Here is a 12,563-nt window from a genome sequence, read left to right as displayed (position 1 = left end):
TGACACAGTGAAGTCGTTCTTGGCAAAACTAGCATTTTTAACAGTAAAAGAGATTTGACTGTTAAATCAGCCCCCAACAAGAGTTATTTTATGTAACCAGAATTTTACCATTCTTAGAAAAAGATGCCGCAGCAGAGAAGCGGTCGGGCAGCGCAGCATCCCCGAGGGGGAGCCCGACAAGACGGTTAGCCCCTGTGCCCGAGTCCTGACGGTGATGATTCTTAGGCGCCGAGCCAGTGGTGACACCTCAGCCCCTGTCCGGCCGCTGTGCTGTGTGTCAGGCCCGGGACCGCACCGCAGCTGTCACAGACAGCGGTCTCTTTGCGGACTTCCCGGAATCGGTGCTTCAGCCAGTAACCTCGCGGGATCGCCCGCACCCTGCTGCTCCCCAGGCCGAAGGTCTGGCTCTGATGGGGAGCCATCTCACCCATCCTCTCACCCCGGTGCAGGCACCATGTGTATGCGTGCATGTGCACATGTGTGAGTGCATGTGTGCGTGTGTGCATGTGTGTATATGGTGGGGGAAGTGTCTGGCAGGAGAAACACTGATGTTGGCTTTTCACCAAGCAGCCCCAGGGGTCCCAGGTCCAATCACTTTACGGTGTTCCCCGTGGAATCCTCAGCACCCCTTGGAGGTGGCTACTACTATGGTCTCCATTTGGACTTGAACTTGGGAAGCCCCAGCGTCTAGGTGACTTGCCTGTGGCCCCCGGGCTGGTACTTGACCGGGTGTTCTTAGAACGTCCACAGTCAGCTCAGTACGAAGTATGTTTGACGAGTGAATGATAGAGCCAAAGACAGAATGGCATAGGCAGAAAGGGGCTCAGGAGGGGGCTGAGGCGCAAACACCAGGAGAAGCCTGAGCTCCGAGCTCCTCTGTGTCCCTCTTGGCTGGCTCAGGGGCGCCCAGGTTTCCTCGTCATCACCTATTTTCCCTTGAAATCACGCCCCTTCAACACTCTAAAGCACAAATCTCATTTACCTCTGAGATTTATCTCTTAAATCTCACCACAGCCCCATGCTGTGTCCCCTGCCTTCCCTGCAGAGGCCAACAACCCTGGCTGTGCAGAACCCAGCTCCAGGGGCGGGGAGCCCTGCCAGCCTGGATTCCCTCTGGGCCAGGAGGTCCCCAGCTTGCAGTACCTGTGGCTTGAGCCAATGAATCATCTCAGGGTAGAAATGTGAAATGGTCATTCAGCCTGGTAATTAGAAAGTTTGACTTTTTAGCAACCCACTCAAACCAAGCGTTAATGACACTCTTCAGCCTGGGGAAGAGTTATCAGTTCTAGTTCTTTCCTCTGCAGACTTATTCTAGTAATTATTCTCTCGCATTTCTCAGCCCCTTTAACAATTTTTAACTGAGGTGGAATACACATGAAATTGACCGTTCTAACCATTCTCAAGCACGCACTTCAGGAGCATGAAGTACAGTTCCCCGCCCCAGCACCTCCCCACAGAGTCTGTCCCCACTCATTCTGCATCTGACCCCTCCCTGCCCCCTCCCCTCCTACTCTGTCTCTGTGAATCGGACCCCTCCGTGGACCTCAACCGAGAGTATCGCCCCTCTGTGATGGGCTTACTTCACTTGCAGCGCCTTATAAAAAGCGACATGAGGTGACAGGATATCCAGCTGGAGGTCCAAAGTCCAGCACGGAGCGAGGCAGTTACCTGAACGGTCAGGTCAGGTATCAGTGCTCCTGCCCGGGCGTCACCAGGCCGCGCCCAGTGTGTTCCCAGCCACTCCGCTTGGCCTGTGTAAAGCCTAAGTATCTTATCTCCACAATCCCTCTAATAAAAGTGTGTTCTTTCCTCCACGCCAGAGGCAGTACAAGGCCAGGCTCAAGAATGGGGTGCAGACTCCCAGGAAACAGGACTCAGGCTCAGAACTGCCCTTGACACGCGTCGAGCAGCAACAAAGGCCCGTCTGACAAGCAGAGAAAGGCGACGTGCCGGGGTTGTGGCAGTGGGGGTGTTCAGAGCAGTTGAGCAAAATGCTGAGGGGCGTCTGTTGCTACAGAATTTCCGTGATTGGGTCTTCAAGCCTTCCGATTGCCAGAAACACACATTCTCACCCAGCTAGCTCGGAGCAGGGAGGGGACCGGCAGGTGGGGGGCCCCACCATTGCGGGGGGTGGTTCTGGACAGAACCTTGGAATATCTCTGAGTTTTTTTTCTCCTTCTAAGACTGCTGTTGCACATTTGGCACTATCCGCCGACGTGAGTCTGGCAGGAGCATCTCATTTGCAGGACGGTTTGGAAGGGTCGACAGGCCCACGTGGCTCCTGTCTGCGGTGAATCGTCAGCCCTTGGGTATGAGGCAAAAGTGGATACATTTCTTTCAAGAGCCTCTAATCTGTTGCTGAGTTACTCTTCCCAACCCAAGGCTGGGCGCAGGCAAAGCTGGGTTGGGATCTTGCTTCTGCCATTTAATCGGGTGGGAGTGAAGTGGAGAGGGTGGTTGCCTGGACCTCGTCCCTCAGCTCTGGGAAGGGAGGCTGTTGTGGGGATGGAGGTGGACCATCCTGTTAGTGTCCTGGCAGGAGAGGGGGTGCCCTCAAATCGGGAAGTTTAGGCAGAAATTAATGAGGGGTGGTTTACAGAGCTATGTGGGGGGCCCATGTAGGACGTCCCAGGCTTAGCATAGTACCAGCACTGGCCCAGCACGTAGCCTTGCCCTGGACCCCAAGGGCAAGGGGAAGCAGTTACCAGTCACTGGACCTGTATTCAGCGGGGCCGTGTAGACAGGCTACCTGGTTGAAGCTGAGATCAGTCAGCTCACGGCCACCCTACACCACGCAGCTGGGGGTGAGGATGTTGGCCCTCCCTTCCTCCCACCCACCTGCTGCTCTGTGCCCTGAGGGCAAACCCCGTGGAAGCTGGGGAGCCAGGCAGCTCCTTGCAGCCCCCATGCCCCCAGCGCAGAGGCCAGGAAGGAGGACGGAGAACAGGGCTGAGGACGAGCCGGGGCACAGCGGCGGGTCTGCACAGCGATGCTCGGGCTGAGCGCTGCCTTCCTGTCACCTTGCGGGCAAAGCTGTGTTGATCTAGCTCAGTTCCTGTGCCAAGTGGGCATCGCGGAAACACTGGAGTCAGGTCCCACCTCGGCCCCATCTTGTGGCTGCGTTGCCACACGTGGTCCTTTAGTGGTGGTTTATCAACCCTTAGCCCCCATTTCCATATTAAAATATGGTCACCCTGGGGACTCAGTCTACAGACGTCTCTGGGTGAAAATGTCCTGGTCTCCCTGAGCTCTCGTCTTCCCTCGGCACTTCCGGGGCACGAAACACACTCCTGGAATGGGCGTTGGGGTCGGTCCACCTGGTCTCTGCCAGCTGTGCACCTCTGGATTCTGCCACCACCACCCAGTAAGTTCTTTACAGGTAGGGACCCCGCGTGGCCTTTGCACTTTGCTCTCTCCTTAGCGTGGGCTCAGTAAAGTCTGATGAATGGAAAACTGAACAGTAACTTCACACTAAACCAAACACCCAAACCACACAAGGCCCGCGCTATCTTATCAAGAACTGCAAGGGCAGGGCGTCCGGCTGTGGAGGTGGTGGTGGCGGTTACTATCGAGCGCTCATCGTGTAGAGGCGTGAAGTGACTCCCACTGGTAGGTAACAAAGGGCCTGATGATTGCAGAGCCCGGGGACTTTGCCTGTCCGTGGGTGTGTATTGGTACAGACATAGGTGTGTGGTTGTCATTTTAGGGTTATTTATCCCCCTATATTTTGCCTTGACATGGCCTCCGAGCACAGGCAAAGTAGTGCTCCGTTCCGGCTTTGGGAGGATTCATGGGGAGATGGGCCAGTCGACACAAAACCCAACCAAGGAAATCCTGGAGAGTAACTTTGACACATCCTCTCTCTGTCTCACTTACTGACCTTAAAACCTAACCCCGAGTCAGACACTCCCCACGCTAGCACGTTATAGTCCCAAGGCCCCTCCACATGTGCTTCTCCCCACCACGCCCAGGGTTAGTCACGTAGTATTTAATCACACTGGCCTCACGACGGCCAGGCGGCTGGTGTCACGGGCGTCACCAGGCCCACGGTCAGGCACTGCCATCGCACCTCTGGTCTCCCCGGGCTGGGCTCGCCTCTGGCGGCTGTGTTTGCGCTCACGTCACATCTGCCCCACCTGTCAGTCCACATTCCTAGGTGCCCTTCACTTTACCTGCTAAGGAAGACAGGACATAAATCATGGCACCTTTTAATCTGCAAATTTTGTTCCTGTTTTCACCTGGACTTTGAAAAAGGGATTTAGGGTGCCCCATGGCCGCCGAGCAGGAGCCAGGCGAGCCCGGGAAGGGAAAGCCCTTAAAACTTCTAGGAATTTTAGATATTGAAAACATCCCCTGTGCCCGGGATTCGATATTATATGGTTCATTAGGATCTGTTGTGGCTGGCCTGGGACATTTTTTGTTAACTAGTAGAATTAGAAGATCATGTGATGTTGGAGTAGGAGGATTTTTCTTAGTGACTTTAGGATGCTTTTTCCATTGTAGGTATAACTATGCAAAACAAAGAATCCAGGAAAAAATTGCCAGAGAAGGAATTAAAAATAAGATTTTATATGAAAGTACCCACCTTGATCCTGAAAGAAAACAAACCAATGGCAACAGCAGCAGCTGAGCAATCTCGGGCATAGAACACCCAAATACAACGGAAGTCAGTGTGAAAAAAGCTGAGATCAACTATAAAAAACCTACCTTTTATGTACCATAAAGCCTTCAATCAAATAAATAATTTGTGTAAATTGTATTTTATTTACCTACTGCCACTATGTCATATAGTGGACTATGTTTAGAAGTGTTTCCTTGAACTAAATAGTGAGCATGCATGACAACATCAAGAAATAAATCTCTCCCAATTACAATTAAAAAAAAAAAAAGAAGAAAAAAGAAAAAGGGATTTAGGAGATGCCCTGCTTTAAGAAAGTCTGATTTTTGGGGGCCTCTCTGGTGGCGCAGGGAATAAGACAACACTATCAAGCTATTGTCAGCCATTGCAGCATGCGTTCAATCCCCGGCCAGCCAGGTTGCTGACCCACATGGTGCGGCAGACCTCTCCTGACTCCCCGCTGCTCCCCTCAGCAGTGTATTTCAGTAGATTCACCTGTTTCTCTCTCTGGTGAATCCTCTCATTCCCCCTCACCTCTGGCTTACACCCCAGTTCTTGTGTGCATAAATAAATAAATCTTTCATAAAACAATAAAGAAAGCCTGATTTTCTTATTTTAAAGATTTATTTATGCATACAAGAATTGGGGTACAGGCTAGACATGTGGGAGGGCGAGAGGAATCTCTAGAGACAGAGTGGGGAACAGAACAGATGGATTGGCTGAAATCCACTGCTGAGAGGAGCAGCAGGGAGACAGGAGAGGTCTGCTGCGCCATGTGGGTCACCTCTCTGGCCAGGGATCAAACTCGTGCTGCAGTGGCTGCAGATTACTTCATAGTGCTGTATCTTAACACCTTGCACCACGAGGGAGGCCCCCAGAACACCTGATTTTTTCAACAAAATCTGGATGGATGGAACAGAAGCCATGGCAAGATGGCTTCCAGGAGTCCACAGCATTTCCTCCAAGCTGCCCAAGGCGCATCTCAGCAGTATACTGGCTGAGCGTTGGCCTCACCCTCGGGCCACAGCCTGGGACAGTGCCTTGCTCTGGCTTTTTCATTTTTAAGAACCCCTATTTTCCATCAAATCACATGGCCACGTGCCTGAAGGGTGGGAGCCTGCTGACTTTGCAGGGTGAAGCCTCACTCTCTAAGCCTCCAGCTTCCATCTGGCTGATGCATGGATGGGCGCCTCACTACCCCCCTCCCCCCTCAGCCCCCCCTCCTCCCACCCAAGGAGGGCTCCAGTCCTCGGACAGTTGGCTGGGCCCAGGCTGGCACTCAGCTTCTCACAGACCCCTCCTAGCCCAGGTTTCCTGTCAAACACCTTGAGATCCAGCGCCCCCAGGGAAAAGTAGCTTTGCTTTGCAAGCACCTCACATTCCCTTAGCTGCAGTTTCCAGATCCAGAAGGCTCTGGAAACCAAATGGCTTTTGCTGCCTTATTTGTTAGTTAAGCTTATCTTGGTCTGAAATCAGCGGGGGAGGGTTATTCCTCTGAATTGGTGGCTTTTGGTGGCTTATGTTTACTGCTGTTAGTCTGAAAGTTCTCCTGCTTTTCTGCAGAGATATTTTGGGTGTGATCATCCCTCCTACAGTATGCTGTGCGCCCCACACCCCATGCCACTCTGGGCAGGCACCCCAGATCAGAGGCATACCAGTCTGGGGCTTTGTGGTCTGGCAGGACCCGATGGCCCTCGGGCTCTGTGCCAGGCGCTTCCTGCTGAGACTGCCTGGCTGGTCTTCCCCCAGGCTCTGCATCCAGAATCCCCAGGACACCTGACAGTCACTGAAGGCCTGGCTGTAGGTGAAGGGTGCCCTGAGGGGCAGTCACCACCACAGGTGCTCAGGGCCAGCACGGGGCCTAGGGCGTACTGGGTTCATCCTGAGAAAGCAGAGTTCAGGGACAGTCTACCGACTACTAAATTTATTCCTTCCTTCCTTCCTTCCTTTGTTCAACAGAGATTTGTATGTCTGCTCTTAACAAGGGCTGGCACTTGGCTGGGGGAAGCAGCAGTGACACGTCCCTTCTGCTTAGTATCTGCAGCTGACCGTGTGTTGTTTCTCTTTCCCAAAGAGGCGTTTCCCAGCTCCTGGACTCCAGCCCCCTCCGGTCGCATCTGCTGCTGTCCGTGTTGTCCCCACCCCCACATGTTTGGGATTTACCTCCTGAAGTTCTCTCTGACAACCTCAGAAGAGCCCCGGTGGATGCAGGAAGCCACAGATAGTAACAAATCCTACATGCACTGGGGTTCGCCATCCACATGTGTATATCTATGATCACGTTAAATTGATAAATCAGGCTCAGAAGAGATTAACCACAATAATGAATAATAAAATTGAACAGTTACAGCAATGTGCTGTAGTAAAAGTTATGTGAATGCGGTCTCTTCCTCAACATACCTCACTGTACGTGATGTTTTCAGACTGTGGGTGACCACAGGAAGCAGAGTTGCAGAGGCAGAGGGACAGCACCTCCTTGGCTAAGGAACGTGGCTGTGTATGGGATTCTGCAGCAGACAGGCCTGGTGTGCGCCTGCTGGTTTGGCTTCTGGGCTTGTCAGTGGCCTGTGGGGCTGCCCCTTGCGCAGTCGCTCAGCCTGCGGGCACTTACAGGCCTCCTGTTCAATGGCATCAGACGCCAAAGGGACAGCAGGGCTTAGACTGAAAAGGAAAGGCAATCAAGTAAATGGCTTTTTACCTAGACCTGAAAATGTGAAATTGAGGCGATATGCGCATGATGATTCTTCTTGCATAGACTTTGACTGGAAACAGCAGCTGTGGGGCTGGCATATAGGTTTAGGGGCCGAGGCCCTTGGGGGAACCGTGGCATTTAGGTGCCCCTTGAACACCTCCCTGCTGGAGCCTGGGGGGCCCATGGGCATTGTCCCCCACTGCGTGGGGCCCCTCCCTGCCCCTTATGGTGGGCTCTCTAGTTTGGCCAGCTCGGAGGCTCCACCAAAGAGCCTCTAGGTGCCCAGAGGCGGGGCTGCGGAAGGTGGGCAGGGGCTGCGAGATGTGGGCGGGGTTGAAAATGTGGGCGGGGCTGTGGGAGGTGTGTCTGGGGACTGATCAAAGTTTCAAGGGGTAAAATCATCTAAACCTTTGAAGAAAGGCTGGGGATTGTTCCCTAAACCTTTGAATAAAAGCAGGGAATTGTTCCTGTGGGGTTCCCAGCAACCAGTCATCAGCATCTTGTTACAATTTCCTTTTTTTAGTTAAATATCCTTACGTGGTTTAAAAGCCGGGGAAGGATAAAGTGTTCCTAACGCACTCGATGTTGCCTCTGAGCTGCCTGTGGGCAGAGGAGCCCGGAGCCAGAGGCTGTCTCCTTTTCTCTGCCAAAAAATCTGCTCCACACTGCCAGGTCCATGCTCTCAGAAAGGCTGACTACATTAGGCGCGCCCCTAGAAATGAAGTGGCCTGCTTAGCCCTGAAATCTTCCTTAGCTGCCTTTCTTGAGGAAGGTGATTAATCTTATTGAGTCTGAGCGAAAAGATTTACAGGTATGGCTGAACCAGCTCTGTGCACTCTGAAATGGCAGCCCTGTCAATTTTGTTTCTCAACACATGACAATCTTGTGCAAGTACTGGCTTTTGATGTAAAGGGAGAAAAAATAAAACAATTGCTTAGTTTTTAAAAATTCTCCAAGGCCAAATTTCAAGAGCCCTGGTGTATGTCCTTACGTGGTTTGGGGTTGTAGAAAAGATAATCTGGTCGACAATCAAGGCTAGCCTTACTGTTTTCAATAATGTAGTGATGTAAGTAGACTGTAAAGTTTGCATGTTGTTATACTAATCCCAATCGACAAGTAGGGATCAACTAATATTGTGCCCAGACTTTAGACAAGTTGAATACTTATGTTTGTGCTCTGGGAAATCTGGCCCCAGTAGATTTAGCACCTGCCTTGAGGTTTTGCTGAGTCTGCTCTGCAGCCCAAGGTGTATGGTCTCAAGTCACAGCAAGTCCAAGCCAGGATCCACAATGGCTCTCGCAGGTCCTGGTGCTTGACAGGCAATGGTCCGCCTTGGGGGTCTGTGGGACATGGCTTGTCAGAGTTCACTGTTCTTTCCCCAAATTCTGTAGAGTGAAAGGGGAAGGGAGGGCTGGGTCATCCTCAGGGAGACCTAGGGATGGGAAGGTCCTCCCAGGATTCAGGGCTAAACTTTATCTTCAAAAGGAAGTATCCAAAGAAGGAAGTCAAAGGAACCAGTTTTATTATGAAGCTGTTTTGAAATGTCATAAACCTAGGTATTAAAAAGAATGGATTATAGGGCCTCCCTGGTGGCACAGGGGTTAAGACGCAACCTGTGAAACTGTCCACAGCCTCCACAGCCTCTGCAGCACGAGTTCGATTCCCCAGCAACCCAGGGAGCAACCCACATGGCGCAGCAGACTTCTCCTGACTCACCCGCTGCTCCCCTCAGCAATGGATTTCAGTCTACCTGTTATGCTCCCCACTCTGTCTCTAGTGAATCCTCTCACCCCCAAAGCCCGCACCTCTGGCATACACCCCAGATCTATAAATAAACCTTTAAAAAAATGAATTATGTTAAAATGAGTTTTAAAGAACACAGAACTTACATCTTAGCTCAGCAGAGTCTGATGACACCCCTTAGCTTTCCCAGGCCACCACTGCACCCCAGACAGGGCGCCCACCCGCTGAGGGTGGGGGAGCAGCTGAGACTCTCGGTGGGGGAGAGCCTTGCTCAAGGGGTGTGGCAGAGCCAGTACTCAAGCTCCTGCTGTTGGTGTCTTTTTTTTTCCCACTCGATTCCATTAAAATCCATTGCTCTCACTTACACTTTGAATGGATCTTTACCCGGGCATAGGATTCTAACACCATACAGTAGGGATCTTCTTGTCAAATGCTGGTTCGGTGAATTATACAGATGCCAGATGTTGTTGCATTTCATGATGTAGTATCACAAGTTCCCATTCATTAGTATCACTGCCCAACTCTGGAAAATCCTCAAGCAGCTGATGGAAGCTGTCAAGTTCAAGGTGGCAGAGCCAGGTCAAGTTTGTAGATTCCAAATCCTTCCTGAACAACCCACAGTTCCTGGTGTGAGCTTTGCCTGGTTGTCTGGCTGTCCGTGATCTTGAATATTCTCCGGTGCTTAAACTGAGCTGTGCCAGGCTTTGTTTTAAAAACACACTGAATGCCTTCTAATACGCGATGACAAGCCCCTTTGTTGTGTCATGATCAACACTAATTTATTTTAGAGAAAACATGTTTTGTTTTTCTTCAAAGAAACCAAACAATGGCTTCTTCTCATTTGTCTTTGTTAAAATAAGGATGACTGGGTATCTATTTTAAATCGCCAGATAGTAGGGGTGCCTTGTCCTGCTCTCTGCAGCCTGAAAGAGCCCTCCTGCGTGGGTGACAGAGTCGGCGGTCCTCGATCCTCGATCCTTGATCCTCAGGTGGCTAGGAGCAACCTGGAGCTGCATTTCTGACTTGCTTTGTGTGGGTGTGTGATGTTTCTTTAAGATCTGGAAGATAAGCCCCATTCGTGATGTGGGAATTGCTTCTGTTGTGGCGATGCTGCCAGTCGAGCAAGCATCTGTGTTTGCTTGGAGGTAAAAGGTGGTTGCTGGGCAATGGGCGAGCTGGCAGCAGCAAGAATGTGGAGGTTCCTGTGAAACGGGCATTTGCGATGTGGTCGCTGCTGAGTCTCAGAGCATGTTTGTTTCGCTTTTTCCTGGTTCTCGCCCTTTCTGTTTATTTCTCCAGCTCATGCTGGTTCTGTTGACTTGCAGGCACCCCCTTTCCTTTGGGAGGGCTGTTAGCAATTCCAGGCACTCTGCTGATGCCTGGGGTGGGGCCAGCTTCCTGTGCTCACAGTGCTGACCGGAAGTGCTTCCGGAAAGTTCTGTTGCAGATGGGTGCTCTGTGTGCAACAGAAAGACTATGGTTTTTTGGAGCCTGGGTGCTCTGCTGACGTCCCCCATGGCCTCTGCACCCCGGTGACAACTGGAGCAGAGTTCCTGGACCCTGGTCCACAGGGTTTCCCGGACTCCCTAGCCTCTCAGTTGGGGCAGCGTCGTCAGCAGTGTCCTGTTACAGTGAGGGACACTCAAGCCAAAAGGATACCATTTTCAGATGCAAACACAGGACGTTTTCTCACTGCGAGGCCCTAGTCCAGGCCCCAGAGCAGATGGCCCATCGTGGAGATGCGAGTGCTGGCCATGCCTCTGCTCCAAGTCCTGCAGCCCCACGCCGTGCCCGAGGTCCTCAGACCTAGGGTCTGTCCTGCTGGAAGGGCTCTCGCGACTGTGTGTGGCTTTGTAATGTCTCACCTCAGCCACTTGAAAGAGATTGCCCGAGTTGGGCACATCTCCCACAGGTCACACATTTCCTGACTTACTATCAAACCACCCAGGATTCATATCTCCAGCAGCCTCACCAGGGGAGCCTGCAGGTGCTGGGAGGCTGTCAAGGGTGCGGAGGCCCAGGAGGATTTTCCAAAGTTCTGTTTTTTCTGGAAAGCTCACATCGGCACTGGCAGCAAGCGCTGTCCATTGTGTTTCATGATGGGACAGGCTCACTTCATTCGTTTTTGGGGAAATGATTACAAAGCACTCATGTCTGAACAGCCACCGCTAGTCTCTCAGCTGCTCTTTGAGGGAAGATGATGCTTGGCGGCTTCTGGGCACACCGGACCTGCTGCTTTGTCCTTCTCATCGGTCTCACGGAATGAAGAGACTCGCTCTCAGGGCTGAGTTTTAATCATGTCAGTACATTTCCCAGCCGCGTTGAGGACGGTCTCTTCTGTAAGTGGCCGCAAAGAGCCCAGTGCCTTGTGCTGGGGCGCCAGTTTGACCTGCGTGCTTTTGCATGGTCCCTGCACATGCTGACGGGCCCAGGCTAAAAAGCACCTCGGGGACCTTGGGGGAATAGTTTTGACCTCATGGGCTTCCTGAAGGGGCCTCAGGGACGCTCCGGGTCTCTGGACCATTCTGTAGTGTCACTGTTGTGATAGGAGATGGCATGGAGGGCCCATGTGTGCTGGGCGAGGCCACCAGAGTACCACGTCCCTGTTCAGGGCAGGCCTGGTGCAGTGGTGACGGGGCAGAGACGCCCTAGTGAGTGAAGTGCTGACAGGGAACTGGAAGATGCTCCGGAAGGTGCTGCAGACTTGTGTCTACCTGCTGCATGGAGCTGCGAAGAGCAGGAGTAGTGTGAGCTGGGTGGAGGAGAGGGAACAGTCCCACAGAGACCCAGCAGCTTGGGACTAGGGTGCAGGAGCTGGGGAGAAGGACAAGTGAGAGAGGGGCTCAGAAAGTACCCAAAGGGCTAAGCATTTGATCTCACAGACAATGGAGTCCTTTCAGGGGTTCACAGAAGCGTGGGTGATCGGCTTTGGGTCTCAGGGCGATGGCGCTGCCGTGAGGAAGAAGAAAGCACCAACTAGAAGCACTGTTGCCGGGGAGGCCCGTGGGGCTTTGCAGGACCGAGCCAATGCCAGGGGCCCGGCCAGGGAGTGGCCGTGGAAACGGGAGCTCTGCCTGCGGTGTTCATTGTTCTGCATACTCAGCACTTAAGTCTGTAGTATGTGGCGATGGCGACGAGAATGAGCAGCGTGAAGTGGGCAGTGCAGCAGCACGAAGCCAGCTGGGATTGCCGGGTGGTGTCCGGCTGGTGTCCGGCCCAGAGTGGGCAGCCGTCCACGCGTCACGCTCGTAGGCACACACGTGGACACACGTGCACACACATCCCCTTCTTCAGGCGGCACACCTGTGGCCCGCGTGGTCAGGTGTGGAGCCCGGGACGGTCCTATGCCCAAGGTTTCAGTTGAGCTTGTGGCTGAGCCCATGGAGGAGGGCGCTGGAGTCCAGAGGGAGGTTGCAGCCACTCAGCAGGTTTGGAGGAAGAAAACCCGACCCCTGGGTCTTCCTGGCCCTTGATGCGAGCAGGAGAAAGAAAAGCAAGAAATGGAAAATC

General features: G+C 52.7%; 2 protein-coding genes across 8 annotated transcripts in view; both read left to right on the top strand.

Moving 5' to 3' along the window:
* The window catches only part of EML1 (EMAP like 1), a gene marked incomplete at both ends in the record, with an annotated part of 134,765 nt that overhangs the window by 42,695 nt on the left and 79,507 nt on the right, over window positions 1–12,563 (top strand). The window lies entirely within an intron of this gene.
* Window positions 4,271–4,630, top strand: LOC311175526 (cytochrome c oxidase assembly protein COX20, mitochondrial-like; the record flags this gene model as incomplete). Its single annotated transcript, XM_084240431.1, has 1 exon — window positions 4,271–4,630. The coding sequence occupies one exon, from the start codon at window positions 4,271–4,273 to the stop codon at window positions 4,628–4,630; it is 360 nt and encodes a 119-aa protein (XP_084096557.1).

This window comes from Talpa europaea (genome assembly GCF_964194135.1).
Source record: "Talpa europaea genome assembly, chromosome: 8".
NCBI lineage: Eukaryota > Metazoa > Chordata > Mammalia > Eulipotyphla > Talpidae > Talpa > Talpa europaea.
This window is presented reverse-complemented; position numbering and strand designations above follow the sequence as displayed.